The sequence below is a fragment of the Hylobates moloch genome, unplaced genomic scaffold (assembly GCF_009828535.3).
Source record: "Hylobates moloch isolate HMO894 unplaced genomic scaffold, HMol_V3 SCAFFOLD_16, whole genome shotgun sequence".
Lineage (NCBI taxonomy): Eukaryota > Metazoa > Chordata > Mammalia > Primates > Hylobatidae > Hylobates > Hylobates moloch.
The window spans coordinates 37,812,253-37,835,056 of record NW_026652291.1 but is presented as its reverse complement, the minus strand read 5'-3'; the positions used below and the strand labels follow the sequence as shown (position 1 = coordinate 37,835,056).

At 44.3% G+C, this 22,804-nt stretch overlaps 1 protein-coding gene and 1 pseudogene across 3 annotated transcripts in view; both read left to right on the top strand.

The window, feature by feature from the left end:
• Positions 1–12,159: 12,159 nt before the first annotated feature.
• On the top strand, positions 12,160–12,826 carry LOC131381475 (high mobility group protein B1-like; annotated as a pseudogene).
• Positions 12,827–16,601: 3,775 nt separating this feature from the next.
• ARG2 (arginase 2) overlaps positions 16,602–22,804 on the top strand; it is a 33,561-nt gene continuing 27,358 nt past the window's right edge. Inside the window, exons 1-2 of one of the 3 annotated variants that reach the window (XM_032134686.2) lie at positions 16,602–16,806; positions 17,586–17,658. In XM_032134686.2, coding sequence (XP_031990577.1) covers positions 16,696–16,806; positions 17,586–17,658 — 184 coding nt within the window. In that variant the 5' untranslated portion in view covers positions 16,602–16,695. Of the gene's footprint in view, positions 16,807–17,428; positions 17,659–22,804 lie in introns of all 3 variants that reach the window. The other 2 variants (XM_032134687.2, XM_032134688.2) reach the window with 2 other exon arrangements.

Here is a 22,804-nt window from a genome sequence, read left to right as displayed (position 1 = left end):
CTCACTCAGTATCATGAGACCAGCATGGGGGAAATCCGTTCCCATGATCCAATCACCTCCCACCTCGTCCCTCCCCTAACAAGTGGAGATTACAATTTGACGAGATTTGGGTAGGCACAGAGAGCCAAACCATATCACCCCTTTTACTATTGCATATATCATGTGTTTTATAATTTAAAAAGTGATATTTGTTTATTGTGGAAAATTTGAAAAATACAGAAAAGAAAAAAATGTAAACCACCCACATTTCCATCACTCAGAGATAAGTACTGTTAATGTTTTGGGGAAGCCTGTAGTCCTGGAGTTCTTAACTTGGGCTCCACGGATAGAATCAGTGTTTCATTTTTAGTTTCATTAACTTCTAATTAAAATTTAACATTTCTGGGGGGAGGGAGGAGGGATAGCATTAGGAGATATACCTAATGCTAAATGACGAGTTAATGAGTGCAGCACACCAACATGGCACATGTATACATATGTAACAAACCTGCACATTGTGCACATGTACCCTAAAACTTAAAGTATAATAATAATAAAATAAAATAAAAAAATAATTGGATGAAGTTGGAAGACTTAAAAAATAAAAATAAAAAAATTAACATTTCTTTTGATTATGAATATAGGCAACAAACTAGTATTAGTAGAGCTTGTGATTTTCGTCACTGACAGAAATCACAGATATTTTCACAATAATTGTTTCAAAATGTCATTTCTAGTCATTGCTACTTCAAAATTGCAGTAATTATTAAACCCATCACTAGCTATTATTATTTAATGTGTCAATAAAGAAACATATCACTGTAACACATTTTTAAAATATTTTGATAATCATATTTTAATTTAGTTGATTTTCTTGGAAGTCCTATGTATTTATACATTTTAAAGCATTATTGTAATAAAGGGTCCATTCGTTTCACCAAACTTCCAGAGGGTCTACAATACAAAATGTACCTGTACAACCTAAGAAGTTTCTTTTATTTTTCTTTCTTTCTGGTTTGTTTTGTTTTGTTTTTTTGAGACAAGGTCTTGCTCTGTCACCCAAAGCGGAGTGCAGCAGTGGTACAGTCACGGCTCACTGCAGTCTCAACTTCCTGGGCTAAAGAGATCCTCCCACCTCAGCCCGCCAGGTATCTAGGGCTACAGGCACACTCTACCACATCAGGCTAATTTTTGCATATTTTATAGAGATGGCATCTCGCTATGTTTCCCAGGCTATTTTCAAACTCCTGGGTTCAGGTGGTCCTTTGGCCTCAGCCTCCCAAAGATTTGGGATTACAGGCATGAGTCACCATGCCCAGCAGGCTAAGAAGTTTCACAATTATAGAGTCATAGAAAGAAAAAGGCCAAATATACTTTACTTAATTTTTTAAAAATACTCAATTATTAGGAATAAATACTGTGGTAATCTAAGATCTCTAAAATCCTTTTTCTTTTTAGAGAAAGGATTTCTGATACTGCTCTGTTACTCAGGCTGCAGTGCAGTGATATGATCATAACTCATTGTGACCTTGAATGCCTGGGTTCAAGTTCCTCTTGCCTTGGCCTCCTAAAGTGCTGGGATTGCACGCATAAGCAACTGCACCCAGTCACTAAAATCCTTATTACTGCTTTGTGGGTTGTTTGTTTGTTTGTTTGTTTGAGACAGAGTTTTGCTCTTGTTGCCCAGGCTGGGGTGCAATGGCACAATCTTGGCTCACCACAACCTCCGCATCCCAGATTCAAGCGATTCTCCTGCTGAGGTCAGCCTCCCAAGTAGCTGGGATTACAGGCATGCGCCACCATGCCCAGCTAATTTTGTATTTTTAGTAGAGATGGGGTTTCTCCATGTTGGTCAGGCTGGTCTCAAACTCCTGACCTCAGGTGATCTGCCCGCCTCAGCCTCTCAAAGTGCTGGGATTACAGGCATGAGCCACAGTGCCCGGCCCTGCCCTTGTTTTTTGTTTTTTTGAGACAGTTTCGCTCTGTCGCCTAGGCTAGAGTGCAGTAGCACAATCTCTATTCACTGCAACCTCCACCTCCTGGTTTCAAGCGATTCTTGGGCCTCAGCCTCCCAAGTAGCTGGGATTACAGGCGCAAAGGTTTTAGCTTTCTTACTGGGATGGATAGGCAAAGGTATGTCTGTTCCATCTTTCAGAAATGGAAGTCTCCTCATCTGTCCATTTAAGGAAATGTTTTAATTGAGGTATATCCTCCAAGCAGTAAAACAGTCTGTGACTTACTTTTCCATACTCTAATGGTGTCTTTTGATGAACAGAGGTTTTAATTGTCATAAAGTCCAGTTTATCAATCTTGTCTTTTATGGCTAGTGTTGTATAATATTTTGTCCTGTTTAGGAAGCTTTGCCTGTCTTGCGGGCATGGTGGCTCATGCCTATAATCCCAGCACTTTGAGAGGCTGAGTCAGGAAGATCGTTTGAGCTCAGGAGTTCCAGACCATGCTGGGCAACATAGCGAGACTCTGACTCTACCAAAAAAAAAAAAAAAGCTGGGCATGGTGGCACAGCTACTAGGTACTAGGGAGGCTGAGGCAGAAGGGTTGCTTGAGCCCAGTAAGCCCAGCTTACTGTAGGAGCCTCCCCAGTAGTTGGGACTACAGGTGTGCACCACCACGTCTGGCTAATTTTTATATTTGTAATAGAGACGAGGTTTCACCATGTTGCCCAGGCCGGTCTCAAGCAACCTGACTGCCTCGGCCTCCTAAAGTGCTGGGATTACAGGTGTGAGCCACCGTACCTAGCTTATTAATATGTTTTTTGTATACTTTTTCTCATGTTAATGTGTGCTTTGTTGTCAGCCATGTTAATGTGTGCTTTGTTGTCAGCCATTAACCTAGCAATGGAAAGAAAAAATACTTGTTTTTCCCCGACGTTAATCTACCATAGTTTACTTACTGTCACCCTGTTGTTCTCATAGCCAGTGAAAATGGCTAGTAATTGTTTCAAGTGAGGAAGAATGACAGTGGAAAAAAAATAGAAGAAAGGAAATATAGAAATCTATTGGCAGAATCTGATACAGCACAGAAAGTAGTGGTTTTTTTCATGGAGTCACATCTCCATCTTGTGGATTTCTAGAACAGTAGAGCTTAATATTTTCAACTGAAGTCTAGGAACACACCTGGCTTTTATGTGGAATGTTTCTCTTCCCTTGTAATATCAGGATACTTTTTGTTCTTGTGCACTAAAGGTTTTTTAATGTAATAAGCCAAGCTTGTGAGAAAGTTTAGATAAAAGATGGATCTAATTTGATGGGCATAGGTTTTACAAATAGGCTCAATTAGACCATAACACCCTCAGCTCAGTTTCATGATTTTGATCAAGCCACAACTGTGTAGGCTTGGAAATAAGTTACCTTTATGTAACTATTTTTTAATGAAGATTTCAAAGGAAAGGTAAAAAAGCCCTGGTTTTTGTTGTTGTTTTTTGTTTTGTTTTGTTTTTGTTTTGAGACGGAGTTTTGCTCTTGTTGCCCAGGCTGGAGTGCAGTGGCGTGATCTCGGCTCACTGCGACCTCCGCCTTCTGGTTTCAAGCGATTCTCCTGCCTCAGCCTCCTGAGTAGCTGGGACTACAGGCACGTGCCACCACACCCAGCTAATTTTTTGTATTTTTCGTAGAGACGGGGTTTCATCATCTTTGCCAGGATGGTCTCCATCTCTTGACCTCGTGATCTGCCCACCTCGCCTCCCAAAGTGCTGGGATTACAGGCGTGAGCCACCCTGCCCGGCCAAGAGCCCTGGTTTTTAAAAAGCCTGATATATTCAAAGTGTGGGAGGTAAACCAGCAGCAGTGGCTGGGTGCTTCTCCAAAATGCAGATTCTTGGGTCTCACACCAAACCTACAGACTCAGAATCTGAGTTTTAGCAAGATTCTCAGGTGATACTCTTAGACATTAAAATTTGAGAAGTACTGAAAGATATAACTCTTAATACTGGATTCTCCACCCTGCTGCTTAGTACAATCAGCTGGCGAGCGCTTAAAAACCACTACACCTAGGTCCACCCCAGGTAATTAAATCAGAATGGGCAGTGAGGGAAGGAGAACATGAACATGAGCTTTGTTTTTGTTTTTGTTTTTTGAGATGGAGTCTTGCTCTGTCACCAGGCTGGAGTCCAGTGGCACCATCTCGGCTCACTGCAACCTCTGCCTCCCAGGTTCAAGAGATTCTCCTACCTCAGCCTCCCAAGGAGCTAGGACTACAGGCGCGTGCCACCAGGGCCAGCTAATGTTTGTGTTTTTAGTAGAGACGGGGTTTCACCATGTTGGCCAGGATGGTCTTGATCTCTTGACTTCGTGATCCGCCCTCCTCGGCCTCCCAAAGTGCTGGGATTACAGGCGTGAGCCACCATGCCCGGCCTGGACATGAGTATTTTTAAAAAGCTCCCAAGTTATTTTTATGGAGCTGCCAGAGTTGAGCACTCTTGGGAGGATATCTTTCCCTCTGCCATCCCAGGCTCTAATGTTAGAGGCCTGTGAATTAACTGACAATAGACTTTAAGAGGAGAAAATGTTAATTTACCTACTGGGGTGTTGTGTAGTACAATGTAACTCTCTGAATAGCCAGAGATAAAGGTATCCAGTAGGGCCTTTGTATTTGTGGATTCTGCATCCATGAATTCAACCAACCAAGGGTGGAAGATATTCAGAGAGCTGGTTTGGTGGCTCACGCCTGTAATCTCAGCACGTTGGGAGGCTGAGACAGGAGGATTGCTTGAGCCCAGGAGTTTGAGACCAGCCTGGGCAACAAAGTGTAACCCCTGTCTCTACAAAAAATCAAAAAAATTAGCCGAGTGTTGTGGCACATGCCTACTGTCTCAGCTACATGGGAGGCTGAGGCAGCAGGATCCCTTGAGCCCAGGATGTCAAGGCTGCAGTGAGCCATGTTCATGCCACTGCACTCCAGCCTGGGTGAGACCCTGTCTCGAAAAAAAAAGAAAAAGAGAAAAAATAATGTCTGTACTGAACTTGCATAGACTTTTTTCTTGCCATCATTCCCTAAACAATACAGGATAATGGCTATTTACATATAATTTACATTGTATTAGGTATAAGAAGTAATCTAGAGATGATTTAAAGTATACAGGAGGATTGCACAGGCCATATGCAAACATGATGCCATTTTATATCAGGAACTTAAGCGTCTGTAGATTTTGGTATCTGAGGGAGGTCCTGGAACCAATCCCCCACTAATACAGAGGGACAACTGTATATACCACCTTAAACAAAAGGAGGGAGGCTTAGGGCTTCAATGAGAATGTGTGGAAGGTTCTATTGGGTTTTTTGATGCCGAATGAAGCTGAATTAGGACTTTCTGGTGCTAAGCCTCAGTCTTTTCCCAATCAGGAAACTTCCTCCCAGGAAACCTCAGAAATTTATTTGTCACAGTCCTGGAGGCTGGGAAGTCCAGGATCATGTTGCCTGCAGATTTGGTGTCTGGTGATAGCCCATTTCACAGATGACACATGCTTGTTGTGTTCTCACATGGTACAAGGGGCAAGGCAGCTCTCTGGGCAATTTTTTACAAGAGCACTGAATAGGAAACAACAAAACAAAACACAAACAGTTTGATTCTCCTGTTGTTTCTCACAACACAGAAAACTTCTGTGACCAAGCGTATGGGGGGTTTTCCCCATACACCAAGAAAGCAATTCGACACTATCCACCTGGAAGTCATGTCAGATCCTACAGAACTTGTCCACAGCTCAGTCCCACAAAAGTGCCCCTGACTTGAGACATCAATTGCAAGTCCAGGCTTCTGGAACTTCCCACCAACCAGCTATTAATTGGCATTCCCACAACGCTCCGTTTGGGTTCAGTTAATTTCCTATAAACTCTGTCTTTGCTGCAACTCCCACTGTTCTCGGTGGCTTTTTGCAGGGCAGCCGGCAAGAAGAATCTGTCAGGCTGTGACATCTGTGCCACTTGCTCATAAAGGCTCACAGAACTCAGGGGAATACTTATGCTTACTGGTTTATTATAAGCATATTTTAAAGGATACAAATGAATAGCCAGATGAAGAAATACATGGAGGTCTGGGAAGGTCCTGAGCTCAGGCGCTTTTGTCCCATGGAGTTGTGGTGCACTGCCTTCCCTGTACCCCATATGTGGAAGTCCCCTGAACTCAGTCCTTTTGGGTTTATGTGGAGGCTTCATTATGTAGACCTGATTGATTAAATCACTGGCCATTGGTGGCCAACTCAACCTTCAGCCCCTCTTCCCCTTCCTGAAGGTGTGTGTGTGTTGGGGGCGAGGCAGGAGTATGAATTTCAAGTCCCTGAGCACATGGTTGCTTCTCCTGGCCCCTAATCCTGTGGTTACCTAGGGACTTTACAAAACTCACCTCCTTAACAGAAATTCAGGTGTGGTTGAAAGGGGCTCATTATAAATAACAAGAGCCTTTCACCTTTATTGCTCCAGAGCTGTTTTAGGAACCAAGGACAAAAGGCCAATTTAACAAAACATATTCTTGAAGAGGAAAAGGGGAAGGGGGTGGGGATCCGCTAGGGGCTGGCACTAACGGGACTGGTAGCTCCAGCTTTCAGAGGAGAGGAGTTTCTTGGCCCTGGAGAAAGGACGAGTCTGCGCAAGGCCCCTGGAAGCGCTGTGAGATTGAGAGGGACAGGCTTCCCTGGTGAGCCCGGTCCCTTCCCTTCGACCTTGGGAGGGATGAAGGGAATGAGGGGAGGAGAAGGGCCAACGGAGAAGTCAGAATGGCTAGTCAAGGGCCGCCTGGGTGCTGCTTTTCCCCAGGGCTGCCTCCACTTCTGTGGCTGCTTCGAGGGTTGCCAGCCGGGGGCAGAGGCTCCAGCCTATGGTCCGGCACCAGGCTGTTGAATGGCTATTCAAGGATCCACATTCCCTGAGAAACCACCTTTGCAGAATTTTAAGTAATGAAATATAACGTGACTGACTCCATTTTGCTTCTAGTCTTGCAAGTTGTTTGGGGGTTTTTGTTGTTTTTGTTTTTGTTTTTGTTTTTGTTTTGTATATTCTAGTGTAGAGACCAAGATAACTATAAGAGGAATTTAGTTTAGAGCTAAACTTTGAGGCAAGGAGAACTGACCCCCCTCCTTGTTCGGAGATCGAAGCCACATTCATATGACATGGTTACAATTATGGTAGGGGCTTGAACTTTGCTGAAGAATTGTGGTAGGGGCTTGAACATAGTTAAAGAATGAGCTGCTGTTGCTTCCTCTGTTTTCTGTAAGTTGCTTACTGCCCCCAAATGGGGGTCTCAAGATTGATAACTTCCTCAACTACTACTATAGATGACCTCACTATTATGAAACCTAGAGACCTGGTCTTGGAGATCCTTTTCAGATTTAGCATTTCAGTAGATCAAGAGAGGCCCCCTGGTCCTGAGACCACCCACACTTCCTGGGAACTGACTCAGCTGTGTAAAGACAGTTTTAGAGGCCCCTGTGATTCTATCCCCAACCAATCAATTGTTTCAGTTCCCCAGCTCCCTGCCTCCCAAAGTACCCTTAAAAAACCCTAGCCTCCAAATTCTTGGAGAGAGGGGTTTGAGAAATTTCTCCCTGTTCTCCTCACTTGGCTTGACCCTGCAATTATTAATTAAATTCTTTCTTTGCTACAACGTCTGCTGTTCTCAATGGTTTTTTTCAGGGCAGCAGGCAAGAAGAACCCGTCAGGCTGTGATACCTGTGCCACTTGCTCATGAAGGGCCACCAGCTGCTGGAGCCATACCTGATGGTGAGTGTGAACGAGGTGCACGTGGGCCAGACCAGCACCAATGGAGGACCACCAAACCCATGTACAATGAGGAGCTCTACACTAATGCCACTGATGGCAGCCATTGTCCATGAGATGCCCCTGGGCTATGACCACTTCACGTAAACATGTACCCTGTAATTCTTTCTTTCCTTTCTCTTTCTCTCTCCCTTTCTTTCCTTCCGTTTCTTTCTTTCTCTCTCTTTCTCTCTCTCGCTTTCTCTCTCTCTTTCTTTCTTTCTTTCTTTCTTTCTTTCTTTCTTTCTTTCTTTCTTTTCTTGAGAGGGAGTCTCACTTGTTGCCCAGGCTGGAGTGCAGTAGTGCCATCTCGGCTCACTGCAACCTCCACCTCCCAGGTTCAAGCGATTCTCCAGCCTCAGCCTCCTGAGTAGCTGGGACTACAGGCATGTGCCACCACACTGGCTAATTTTTTTTTTTTTTTGTATTTTTAGTAGAGATAGGGTTTCACCATATTGGCCAGGCTGGTCTCCAACTCCTGACCTCAGGTCATCTGCCTGCCTCGGCCTCCCAAAGTGCTGGGATTACAGGCATGAGCCACTGCGCCTGGCCACATGTATCCTGTAATTCTATCACTGGTAAACTGAGTTCTTCCCCTACTTTGTATCGGTTGCAAAGAAAAAACAACCGATTGGAAAAACAAAAGGCAAGCAGGTTTTATTTCTGGCCATGAATAGAGAGCTCTTGCTCTAAAGCAATGTTCCCCAACCTTTTTGGCAGCAGGAACCAGTTTCATGGAAGACAATTTTTCCACAGACCAGGGTGGGGGGGATGGTTTTGGGATGATTTAGGTGCATTACATTTATTGTGTACTTTATTGCGATTATTATTACATTGTAATATATAATGAAATAATTATACAACTCACCATAATGTAGAATCAGTGGGAGCCCTGAGCTTGTTTTCCTGCAACTAAATGGTCCCATCTGTGGGTGATGGGAGACAGTGACAGATCATTGGGCATTAAATTCTCATAAGGAGCATGCAACCTAGATCCCTCACATGCATAGTTCACAATAGGGTCCACACTCCTAGGAGAATCTAATGCCGCTGCTGATCTGACAGGAGGAGGAGCTCAGGTAGTAATGCCAGCGATGGGGAGTAGCTGTAAACACAGACGAAGCTTCACTGGCTTGCTTGCCCACCTGCTACTCACCTCCTGCTGTGCAACTTGGTTCTTAATAGGCCACAGGCCAGTACCAGTGAATGGCCCAGGGGTTGGGGACCCCTGCTCTAAAGACACCTTCTCCCAGAGCCATAGGAAGCTGGGGAATTTTACGGAGTTAGATGTGGGAAGGGGAGGTATGTAAACATGCGCTGGAGCCCAAGATCATAAACACGCATCTTCATACAATGCATGTTGAGAAAATGGTGGGGATTTTCTTCTATGGGTGGGATTTTGATATTATAATGATATCTTAATGATCTAAAGGTAACAAGGAGCTTCCGGTTCTGGTTGGCACCAGTTTTGCACCAGCCTTATCTTCCTCTGGTAATTGATGAAGGGTTCTGAAGCTCTTGTGGCTTCTCAGGCCATCTGGAGTTCTTTTAAGCAAGGTACCTACAGATAAAAAGACTAGAAAAACACTGTTTAAGAAAAAATAATGGACTTTCATAGCTGTTGATGGTTTAAGAAAATAGGCTGGGTGTGGTAGCTCATGCCTGTAATCCCAGCACTTCGGGAGGCCAAGGCGGACAGATCACTGGAGGCCAGGAGCTCGAGACCAGCCTGGCCAATGTGGTGAGAACCGCCCCCCCCCCCCACACTTTTCTACTAAAAATACAAAAAAAATTAGCCAGGCGTGGTTGCTGGCACATGTAATCCCAGCTACTCGGGAGGCTGAGGCACAAGAATCTCTTGAACCCAGGAGGTGGAGGTTACGGTGAGCTGAGATCGCACTACTGCACAGCTAGGCAACAGAAGGAGACGCTGTCTCAAAAAAAAGAAAGAAAATAATGAGCTTTCCCAGCTATATTTCTAGGGCTTCCCTGGTAACAACTCCAGTGTGGACTAAAAGAAAGAAGCTGAGGCAAAATTAATATAACTAGAGAATCTATTTGGGCCAAGCTTGAGGATTGCAATATAGGAGCATAGATTCAAAAGATTGCTCTGAGCTATTTTTTTTTTTTTTCCACTGGGAGTGGCTGTGCACCGCCGGCATGGCCAACACCTTGAACACCTTCCAAGGCTGGGTGTATCTGCAGCCAGAGGGGAAAGTGTTTGTGGTAATAACCCTAATAGGGCAGGACATGGTGGCTCAAGCCTGTTATCCCAGGTACTTAGGAGGCTGAGGTGAGAGTATTATCTGAGACCAGGAGTTCAAGACCAACGTGAGCAACATGGTGAGATCCTGTCTCTAAAATAAAAATTAGCCAGGAGTGGGGGTGCACCCCTGTGGTTCCAGCTACTTGGAAGGCTGAGGTGGAGGATTTCTTGAGCCAGGAGTTCAAGGCTGCAGTAAGCTGTGATCGTACCACTGCACTCCAGCTCAAGTGACAGAATGAGACAGTGTCTCCAAACCCAACCCCTCCCCACCAATAAAACAGATCAATGGAAACAAGATTATTCTCACATACCTGAGGCAGTCCACCTACTACTCTTACTGCAGGAAGTTTATCTGGGGAGTATTTGGGAAACAGGGTTATCAATGCCAAGTGTGCACATGTGTTGCCCATAAACACTGCCATCATCTAACCATTACAGCCTGTATTTGCCAAAACAGTATTAACCAAGAAGATTCAAAGATTGCCAAACAGGTTCAGCATCAACATCTCACACAAGTTCAGCATCCACAACTACAAATCACTACCGCTTTGCAACCACTGTGGCGCCCTGCTTTGGGGGATAATGGGTCCTTTCATTTCTGAAGGCTCTAGTGTCATGTAAAACTTTAATGAAATAAATTTGTTATAATTTTCTTTTGGTTTTGTTTTCTTTTTTGAGACAGGGTCTCTGTCTGTCACCCAGGCTAGAGTGCAGTGGCATGATCACAGTTCACTGCAGCCTCGACCTCTTGGGCTCAAGGGATCCTCCTGGCTCCTGTTTCCTGAGTAGCTGGGTCTACGGGTACACACCACCACACCCAGCTAATTTTGTTTATTTTTTGTAGTGACAGGGTCTCGCTATGTTGTCTAGGCTGGTCCTGAACTCCTGGGCTCAAGCAATCTTCCTGCCTTGGCCTCCTGAAGTGCTAGCATTATAGGCATGAGCCACTGCACCTGGTTCTTTTCTCTCTTGTTAATCTGTCATTTGATATAGGAGTGGTGGCTGTTCCTTACGATGGATGAGGAAAGGTATCACACTTTTCTGCCACTACACTGCCTTTGAGAATTTGTAGTTTACCCTTCTCTGAGTTCCCTTGGATTTGCAGTAAACAATGGTGTGCTAGAGCCTGCTCTTTAGCAGCTTGCAATTTTTAGGAATTTTGTGAGCCAGTTGTCGAACACAACCTTCATTAAGAATCAGATTACAGTCTGGGTACGGTGGCTCATGCCTGTAATCTCAGCTTTGGGAGGCTGAGGCAAGGAGGATCGCTTGAGCCCAGGAGTTTAAGACCAGTCTAGACAGCATAATGAGAACCCCATCTCTCCAAAAAAAAAAAAAATTTGCTGGGTATGGTGGCACGCACCTGTAGTTCCAGCTACTCAGGAGGCTGAGGTGGGAGGATTGCTTGAGTCCAGGAGGTCAAGGTTGCTGTGAGCTGTGATGGTGCCACTGTACTCCAGCCTGTAATAATTTAATTACATAAATTATATTAAAACCAAAGATAATATAGACTCCAGACTTATCACTGCCTAATTATTTTACTATGTCTTCCTATTATTTCTGTCCTTGAGGTTTTTTTTGTGTGTTGATTGTATCTGTATGGCAGAAATACTGTATAAATGAGCACCTCTTCACAACTCCATGTTCAGTGACATCACAATGGGAGTTCATAAATAAGAAAGTATTTACACCCCAGAAATCAGCAAACCTGACAATTGCGTCTTACTTATTCCCACTCCCTCACAGTTCCCCACCCCACAACTCCCAGCAACCTATTAAGGGATAGAGTGTGTGTTGGAAGCCATGCAATTAAAGGAAAGAGGCCAAATCTCTAGATTCTCCTACAAAGGAAGAAGAAAAATAGAGCAAGCTGGTTTGAACCTGAGAAGGGGTCCTAGAGCTATGCACTAACAGGGTACAAGTTTTAAAGTAAATTTTTAACCAACTCATTCTTTATGACTTTAGAATTTTATTTTTGAAAACAGATTTTTAAATTAAATGCCTGTTTTGAAAATAAAAGCAGGTATTCATTTTGAACTTTGGGGTTTGTTTTTTGTTTTGCTTTGAGTTGCTGTTTGATGAACTTTGGGGTTTTAAAAATGAATTATAGGCAGTACATTGAGCTCCATAAAGACAGTGCCGGGGCAAGTGAGAGCCGGATGGGCACTAGGCGACTCTGTGCCTCGCTGAAGAAAAATAACTAAACATGGGCAAAGGAGATCTTAAAAAGCCAAGAGGCAAAATGCCATCATATGTATTTTGTGTGCAAACTTGTCCGGAGGAGCATAAGAAGAAGCATCCAGATGCTTCAGTCGACTTCTCAGAGTTTTCTAAGAAGTGCTCAGTGAGGGGGAAGACCACCTCTGCTAAAGAGAAAGGGCAATTTGAAGCTATGGCGAGGGCGGAGAAGGCCCATTATGAAAGAGAAATGAAAACATATATCCCTCCTAAAGGGGAGACAAAAAGTTTAAGGATCCCAATGCACCCCAGAGGTCTCCTTCAGCCTTTTTCTTGTTCTGTTCTGCATGTGGCCCAAAAGTCAAAAGAGAACATTCTGGCCTGTCCATTGGTGATGCTGCGAAGAAACTGGGAGGGATGTGGAATAACACTGCTGCAGATGACAAGCAGCCTTAAAAAGAAGGCTGCAAAGCTGAAGGAAAAATACAGAAAGGATATTGCTACATATTGAGCTAAAGGAAAGTCTGATGCAGCCAAAAAGGGAGTTGTCGAGGCTGAAAAAAGCAAGAAAAAGAAGGAAGAGGAAGAAGAGGGAGAGAATGAGGAGGAGGAAAATGAAGAAGATGGTGATGATGAATAAGTTCAAGTTGCAGTTTTTTTTCTTGTCATTAAAGCATTTAACCCGACTGCACACAACTCACTCCTTTTAAAGACAAAAAAAAAATGAAATGTAAGGCTGTGTAAGACTTGTTTTTAAACTGTACACTGCCTTTTTTTTTTTGTATAGTTAACACACTACCAAACGTGTTGTTAGATAGCCCTGTCCTGGTGATATTTTTAATAGCCTCCATACTGTACCTTGTTTGGTACACTATGGGGGCTGTAAATTGCCATGGAAATTTCAAGCAGGTTTTTGTTGGTGCACAGCACAAATTTGTTATATATGGGATGGTAGCTTTACATCTTCAGTTGTCTCTGATGCAGCTTATACGAAATAGTTGTTGTTCTGTTAACTGAATACTCTGTAATTGCAAAAAAAAAGTTGCAGCTGTTTGTTGACATTCTGAATGCTTCTAAGTGCATACAATTTTTATTATTGTTGTCCTTTTAAAAATGAACTATAAACTATTTCAGACATGGAATAAATAACAATTTGAATTGTTAAAGATAATAGGACTACAGGTTGAGTATTCCTTATCCTAAATGCTTGGGATCAGGAGTGTTTCAGATTTTTTATTTTTTTTAATATTTGCATATACATATGAGATATCTTGGGAATGGGATGCAACTTTAAACATGAAACTTACTTATGTTCATATACACCTTATACACATATCCTGAAGGTGATTTTATATTTTAAATAATTTTGTTCATGAAACAAAGTTTTGACTGCATTCTTTTATTTCTATTTTTATTTTTATTTATTTATTTTTTTGAGATGGGGTCCTCACTCTGTCACCCAGGCTGGAGTGCAGTGGTGCGATCTCGGCTCACTGCAACCTCCACCTCCTTGGCTCAAGCAATTGCCCTGCCTCAGCCTCCTGAGTAGCTGGGATTACAGGCGCACGCCACCATGCCTGGCTACTTTTATTGTGTTTTTAGTAGAGGACGGGGTTTCACCACGTTGGCCAGACTGGTCTCGAACTCCTGACCTCAGGCAATCCACCCACCTCGGCCTCCCAAAGTGCTGAGATTACAGGCGTGAGCCACTGCGCCTGGCCCTATTTTTATTTTTTTTAGAGACAGGGTCTTGCTGGGTCACCCAGGCTGCAATGCAATGTTGCAATCATGGCTCATAGGCATGAGCCACTGCACCCAGCATTTTTTTTTTTAAAGACTAGTGAAGTGCAGTAGTGAGAAGGGGAGAAAAAAATAGAACAAGGTGTTCCATCTGTAACTGACTGTGACCAATCTATTAAGGTAACTCACTACCTTCAGACGAAACTGACTGCATTTTGACTGGGACTGTCCAGTATGGAATTTTCCATTTGCGTCATCATGTATGTGCTGAAATTTTGGATTTGGATTTTAGATTTTTGGATTAAGGATGCTCAACCTGTATAATAATCTCCTGTTCACTCTCCCAGTGCATAATAAAGTGGAACTAGTAATTTATCTCTGACTAAACTATAGATAGTGGAAAACCACTGAAAATGACATGCAGGATTAAAGTAGCACTTTGGAAAGGTCAGTCTGGTGATCCACAATAAATGCCCAAGAAGCAAGAGGTTTTTTGTTTTTTGTTTGTTTGTTTGTTTTTGAGACAGAGTTTTGCTCTTGGTGCCCAGGCTGGAGTGCAATGGCACAATCTTGGCTCACTGCAACCTCCGCCTCCTGGGTTCAAGCAATTCTCCTGCCTCAGACTGCTGAGTAGTTGGGATTACAGGCACCCGCCACCATGCCCAGCTTTTTGTATTTTTAGTAGAGACAGGAGTTTCTCCATGTTGGTCAGGCTGGTCTCAAACTCCCAACCTCAGGTGATCCACCCGCCTCAGCCTCCCAAAATGCTGGTTTTACAGGCGTGAGCCACCGCGCCCAGCGGAAGCAAGAGGTTTTTGCGGTAGCACAGGAAGCCCTGAGGCAACCTGTGCCAGTATCAACTTCAGAAAACATTTAGTAAAGGGGAAAAAAAATTGAATGTAGTGATGGGCAAGAAATACAAAAGTATCAACATAATTTCAATGAACTGAACAAGTATGACAGTATCTGTGACTGTGAATCCCTGACCACACCCCCACCCATTCCTGGAGGGCTTGTTAAAACATAGGTTACTGGTGCCCTACCCCTAGAGTTACTGATTCTGTAAATTTGCGGGTGGGGTCCAAGAATTTGCACTTCTAACAAGTATCTGGTGACCCATAGCAGGTGCTCATGAAGGAAGAAGTTTCTTGCTGCTTTTTATTTTTTTGAGATAGGGTCTCACTCTGTCACTCAGGCTGAGGTGCAGTGGTGTGATCATGGCTCACTGAAGCCTCGACTTCCTGGGCTCAAGAGATTCTCCCACTTGAGCCTCCCAAGTAGCTGGGGCCATAGGCACATGCCACCACACCCAGCTATATATATATATATTAATTTCTGGTACAGTCAGCGTCTCACTATGCTGCCCAGGCTGGTTTCAAACTCCTGGGCTCAGGAGATCCTCCTGCCTTGGCCTCCCAAGTGTTGGAATGACAGGTGTGAGTCACCATGTGCAGCCGATTTCTTCTTGATGCTCTATCCAGGTGATGCTGATGCTGCTGGTCTGGGACCACACTTTCAGAACCACTGCCTTATAGCGGTTATTTTGCTAAGGCCTCAAAGACATCATTGTTAAACCAGCAGGGGGAGACTATACAACACATCCTCTAAAAACAAAATGTCTTAGGGTACTAAAGCTCCTTTGGAGTTATGGTGTTGCCATGGAGACCTCTGAACTATTTTGGAGAGCAGTGTGTAAATTGACATCAGGTGAAATAAATTTCAGGTGTTTATGTAAAAAATTAATTTGGTAGAAACAATGTCTAGATTCTTGCATGCCATGGTGTCTTGGTTAAGAACTTGGAATGTGGAGTCAGCTCTGCCACTTACAAGCTATGTGGCTCTGGGAAAATTACTTATGTCTTTGATATTTTCTTCGCTTTAAAAAGTAACCTGTGGTATAGAATTGGAGGGGTAAAGTTCTTGGAATGCTGAGATTATTAAATTATTATTAGTTATTAAAACTCTAGTTACTTAGTACTTACAGCTCTTTAACTTAGAAATATTCTAAATACGTTGCTATATTTGCTTTTTTAATAACCAGCGCTCCCGTTATTCAGGTAAAGAATTAAAAACATCTAGAAGGTAATTGCTTTGTAAATCCTAACCTCTTTCATTCAAAATACCAAAGGTAGATGGCTCCTTATAAACGTGCCTGGCGCAGAGAGCTCTCATCTATGTTATATCTCCGAATCCAAATTTCACTGATGCCCAAAGTCTAAGAGTGTTTCCTGGGCTTTGGGCTTTGAGCTTTGAGATAGAACGAAGCAGATGGATCCTGGCTTTGACTAGGTAGGGCCAGACCAGGCCCGACCCAGCCAGCCCATCTGTAGAGTCAGCATCAGCCGGGCGTGAAGATTCGTGTCGGCTGCGTTCCGCCAAGTTCAGGAACCTGGCATGGGCCGGCCGCCTCCCGCGAAGGGACACACCTGTTGGTCACCGCGCTGTTACTGGCCAGACCCGGATATTGGCCTTCTGGCGTCAGCAGCAGGGGCATGTCCCTGGCCGGAGAGCACAGGCCAGAGTGGGGTGACGTCATCGAAGGCATGTCCCCGCCTTACAGAGCGGTGGGCGGGGCGTGCGAAGAAGGTGTGCCGGGGGCTGGTTGGAGGCGCGGGCGGCGGGGTCGGGGCGGGGCCAATGTGGCGGTGACGTCACGGGGCGGGGCGGAGGCTGGCGCGGGTAGGTAAGCGCAGCGGCGGGCGGTGGCGCTCACTCCTGGCTTCCAACCGCGCTGAGCCTCTGCCTTGGAGATTCTCAGTGCTGCGGATTATGTCCCTAAGGGGCAGCCTCTCGCGTCTCCTCCAGACGCGAGTGCATTCCATCCGGAAGAAATCCGTCCACTCCGTGGCTGTGATAGGAGCCCCGTTCTCACAAGGGCAGGTGAGAACTGGCATCTGGCACCGCCGGGCAGGATCCTCCGCCCCCCAGAACCTGGAGACAGCGGCGGTAGAGGGTGCGGGGGACCGGGAGGCAAGGAGAGGATGGGGAGAAATGGCGAGGGGAAGAACTGGCCGGTTCCCGCGATTGGGCACCGTGGGAGCATGTGGGATTTCCCCCGACAGAGGATGGAGAGGGAGGGAGGGGTGGAGGGCACCCTGTTTGGGATGAGGGTGTGTTTCTGCGGCCTCCCCAGAAAGACCGAGAAAACAGGTGATGGAGGGGAGAGGATGAGGAAGAGGATTCCTTGGAGGGGCTGGAGGAGGCGAAACTGGTCAGAATCCCCAGTGGAGAATCGATGGAGGAGGTTAAAGGGAGAGACCGAGGATTTATGTCTTCTGGATCCTTTTACTCAAAATGAGCATTAACTGGGAGGGAAATTGGAGCTGGCCTCTCCAGCGCGGGAGGCCGGGAGGAGCTGTTTTGTTCTCTTCAATAAAGGAAACCTGCAGTCCGGAGCGCTCAGTCGTCTCGAAGCCCGGTCTCTGGCCCGAGCCAGCCCCACACACGCCTAGCTCCCGGGTCCTAACCTTGCTCAGCCTCTCTCCCATCTTGGCTTGGGCAGGTGATGTGATTCCAACAATGGAATTGGAAGGACAGTCATAGATGGAAGGGCTGATGCTGTCACAAGTTTTCAGAGGAACCTGCTGGGAACTAAGTGCACCAAAGTGGGTTTTTTTCAGACAGCTTCTCTACCTCTGTGTAATTTGTGTGACTGACAGAAAAGAAAAGGAGTGGAGCATGGTCCTGCTGCCATAAGAGAAGCTGGCTTGATGAAAAGGCTCTCCAGTTTGGGTAAGTGGTTAGATTTTTAGATATTAGTGCAGGACTAGTAACAGACCACTTCAGAGTCTTTTCTCTGACATCCAGGGACTACACAGCTTTGTGTTTGGGAACAGTTTGCCACATCCCGCATCCTCCTTTGGATTCCATCTGCGGCTTAAGATCTATCCAGGGGTCATCAGGCAAAGTCTTCTTGCAATAAAGAGTGTGTTGGAACGCAAGGAGGTAGAGTGAGGCAAGTGGTGCTAAGAACACTAGCTCCAGCTTCAACTGCACAGTCAACCTTTCGCCTTAAAATTCCATTTTCCTAACTCCATCTTGAGATGCTTATGATTCATCAGTCTCGCCAGTTTTCTGTCTTCAAATTATTTCCTCTCTAGGGTTAATATCTTTATTACTGGAAGCAGTAATATAGGTCTTATAGGCTCACTGACTTATAGAACTAATAGGCTTAGATCTGTATTTTCCATGTTTTTTTTTTTTTCCTTTTTTGAGATGGAGTCTTATTCCATCATCCAGGCTGGAGTGCAGTGGTGCAATATTGGCTCACTGCAACCTCCACCTTCTGGGTTCAAGCAATTCTCCTCCCAAGTAGCTGGAATTACAGGTGCGTGCCACCACACCTGGCTAATTTTGTATTTTTAGTAGACACGGGGTTTCACCATGTTGGTCAGGCTGGTCTTGAACTCCTGACCTCAGGTGATCCGCCCACCTCAGCTTCCCAAAGTGCTGGGATTATAGGTGTGAGCCCCTGTGCCTGGCTATAAATGCCATTTCTATAGTAAGGGAGAACCCTTCTCTTAGTAACAGCACCAAATTTGAATATCTTTATAAGCAGGGTGCGGTGGTTCATGCCTGTAATCCCAGCACTTTGGGAGGCCGAGGTGGGTGGATCACCTGAGGTCAGGAGTTCGAGACCAGCCTGACCAATATGGTGAAATCCCTTCTCTACTAAAAATACAAAAATTAGGCATAGTGGCATGCACCTGTAGTCCCAGCTACTCAGGAGCCTGAGACAGAAGAATTGCTTGAACCTGGGAGGCAAAGGTTGCAGTGAGCCGAGTTTGTGCCACTGCACTCCAGCCTGGGTGACAGACTCCGTCTCAAATAAATAAATAAATACCTTTATGGCAGGAAGGTTCTTCTTTATATCCAATCTAAATGTTTCTAGCCTCCGTTCAAGGCCATTTGCTCTGTTCATGTTTGGATCATTCACATATCTTTTCTGGTGATATAAGTGCAAAATGTGAGGCAGCACGGAGATTATGGAGGTAATAACACAGAATCTAAGTTAACTCCCTACTGTTGCTCTGAAATCTTCTCTGCTGGTCATAAGTCCATTCTAAGTTAAGTCATCTCCTTCCAAAAGCCAGAGGAATGATGAAGTCACTGAAACCGCCTTGAGTTGAGGTGTCCTTCATGTACCTCCACCTACATATGGATATGGTGACTTGGATTCAATATTCAAACCTTGTTTATTAAATAATTGCAGTTTCTTCTTTCCTAAGGCCTCTCAGTCATTTTAATAACTCTCCAAGTTCACCACCGAAGATTAAAGACAAACTGCTAAGATTTAGTCTTCTTTTAATGTGTGGCAAGTTAACTAATGGGAGGAGGTTTTTATTCCTGCCTATAAATGAGCATACTGTCTCTTAAAATAGCTTGTACACACTGCCTTTTTAAAAGAATCATTTTACACTGAAGACGACAATCTCTGGTTATCACTATTTTTAAATCCTGGAGACATCTCTGCAGTCCATCTGAACTCAGCCAAGCATTACTCAAAATGCTCTACCGTCTGTAGGTTCTGCCTTAAGAGACTCCTGATAAGAAGTGGTTTCGGCCTCTTCTGGAGGAGACCTCTATAACAATCAGCTGAGGCTGCTGAATGAGGGGGAAGGGTACATTCGTAGCAGCTTCTCTTACTTATGCTTTGTAGACTTCCTTTCCTGTCACAGCTCTTGGTATTCTTCCACTTCAACCCAGGTGAAGCTATTCTCCTGTAAATATTACTCCCTCTACTGCTTCCTCTTTAAACTCCAACCTAAAGTGATGGTGAAGCTTCAGTTTATATGGCCTTCCCTTTGACTTTTTTCTCAAATATATTTAATTGTACAATTATATCCTTACCGTGTAGCTGATTGGTAGCTCAGTATCACCAGCAGTCTGAAATAGAATCTCATAGCCTATTAAATAAAACTGTGGCTCTCAGCAGATTTCTAGCATGTGGTTTTGGCTAATCTCCTGGAATATGTTGGAGAAAAGTACCAAGAGACATTTCAATTGCTCTGTTCCTAAACAGTACCAAAATAACTTGAGTGTTTTGAACACTTTCAAATAAACAGCATGGGTCAAATTTCAAAGGAGAGACTCATGGAAAGGTAACTTGCACAATCCCTTTGTTCCTTGCCTTTGCTCTGATGTCACAGGCTGCCGGTGTTACCATAGCACGAGTTAAACTTCCTGTTTTCTCTCGAATGAATGTATTTGACTTAGTGTCTGGGCTTGTTTTATTTCCTTGGGCTTAGTAAGGACACTCAACAGTTCTGTCAGGTAACCTTTTCTTTTTTTCTTTTTCTTTTTTTTTTTTTTTTTTTTTTGAGACGGGTTCTCACTGTCACCAGGCTGGAGTACAGTGGCGCGATCTTGGCTCACTGCAACCTCCGCCTCCTGGGTTCAAGCAAATCTCCTGCCTCAACCTCCCAAGTAGCTGGGATTACAGGTACCTGCCACTGCGCCCGACTAATTTTTGTATTTTTAGCAGAGACGGGGTTTCACCATGTTGGCCAGGCTGGTCTCGAACTCCTGACCTCAGGTGATCTGCCCGTCTAGGCCTCCCAAAGTGCTGGGATTACAGCCACCTTTTATTTTTCTTTGAGAGAGGGTCTCTGTCACTCAGGCTGGAGTGCAGTGGCATAGTCACAGCCTACTGCAATCTCAACCTCCTGTATTCAAGCAATCCTCCCACTTTAGCCTCTTGAGTAGCTGGGACTACAGACACATGCCAGTATGCCTGGATAATTTTTTTTTCTTTTGTTGAGCCAGGGTCTCACTATGTTGCCCAGGCTGGTCCCGAACTCCTGGGCTTAAGAGGGCCTAAGAGAAATGAAAAGGCATTGCTCTGGCAAGGCTGAGGAGCAGTATATCTGCACTTGATTTTGGTTAGCTCTGCGAACCATGGTAATTTGTGAACTCTAGCCACCTGTTACCAGGGTGGGAAGGAGTGGGCCTTGTACTCCTTTCTCCAGTTTTTCAAGAAATTTGCACTTCAATGGGAAATCTGTGTTGTTTTAAAATACTGTATAGTGACATCATTGAAAATGGTGGTGTAGGACCTCCAAAAAAGGAATGAGAACTGTATTAGTCTGTTCTTGCACTTCTGTAAAGACATACCTGAGACTGGGTAATTTAAAAAAGAAAAGAGGTTTAATTGACTCATGGTTCTGCAGGATGTACAGGCTTCTGCTTCTGGGGAGGCCCTAGGAGAATTATAATCATGGCGGAAGGTGAAGGGGAAGCAAGCATGCCTTACATGGCAGGAGCAGGAGGAAGAGAGCGAAGAGGGAGGTGCTACACACTTTTAACCGGATCTCATGAGAACTCTGTCATGAGACAGCACTAGGGAGATGGTGCTGAACCATTAGTAACAACCCCATGATCCAATCACCTCCCACCAGGCCAGACCTCCAACACTGGGGATTACAATTCAACATGAGATTTGGGTGGGAACACAGAGCCAAACCATATCAAGAACATCGGCAAAAATGATCAGAATCAGCTTTTTTCAGAACTCTGCAAATTAACCAAAGGCTTCTAGCAATCTGGGGAGCATTTATTCAAGAAAAACATTGAATCTCAGTAAGAACATTAAGATTTGTGGCATTTTAACTTGTCCTGTTCCCATGCTGCCTTTTCCCAGATCAGCTGTAGCCTGGATAGCCAATAGCCTGCAATCACAGTGAAACCAGGAGGCTGGCAGTTACTGGAAAAAGGAGAACAGAGTCAATTCTCCTCATAGACCATCCCCAGAAAGTTGTCATTTGACTGGTCTGGTGGTTTCCTAAAATTGTCCATTCACAAGGCTGTCTTTATTTGACCAACACAAGTCAGTAAGGAAAGAATAGTCTTCAGTAAATGGTGCTGGGATAACTGGATATCCACATAAAAAAAAAAATCCCTATCTCATACCATATATGAAAATTAACTCAAAATGGACCAAAGTCCTAAAGGTAATGCTGAAACCATATAACTGTGAGAGAACATAGGACTGGATTTTTGCGACCTTGGGTTAGGTGTTGGTTTCTTAGATATCCCACCAAAATCATAAGTGACAAAAATTAAACTGGACTTATCTAAATTAAATACATCTATGTTTCAAAGAGCACTATCAAGAAAGTGGAAAGACTTCATCAATGTAATGGAAACCCCCCCCACAAAAAAAAGAGAAAAGAAGGTAAAAAGACTGCCCATAGAATGGACAAAATATTTGCAAATCACATATCTGATAAGATTCTAGTGTTCAGCAAACATAAATAAAATAACCGTAAAAAGACAACCCAATTTAAAAATTAGCAATAGATTTAATCAGCCACTTCTCCAAAGAAGTTATACAAATGGGCAATAAACACAGTCATTATGGAAATGCAAATTAAAAACTACAATGGCCAGGCATGGAGGCTCACACCTGTAATCTCAGTACTTTGGGAGGCTGAGGTGGGCAGATCATTTCAGGTCAGGAGTTCGAGACCAGCCTGATCAACATGATGAAACTCCGTCTCTACTAAAAACTACAAAAATTAGCCGGCTGTGGTAGCACATGCCTGTAGTCCCAGCTACTCAGGAGGCTGAGGTGGGGGAATCACTTGAACCTGGGAGGTAGAGGTTGCAGTGAGCAGAGATCGTACCACTGCACTCCAGCCTGGGCAACAAAGTGAGACTCTGTCTCGGGGGGAAAAAAAAAACTACAATGAAATACCATTTCACACCCACTAGGATGGCTATGATAAAAAAGATAGACAATACCAAGTATTGGTGAGGGTGTAAAAAGATTGGACCTGTCATACACTACTGGTGTGAATGTAAAACTGTGCAGCCACTTTGGAAAACAGTTTGGCAGATCCTCAAAGTTAAATGAATAGTTACTGTATCCTCAAGCAAT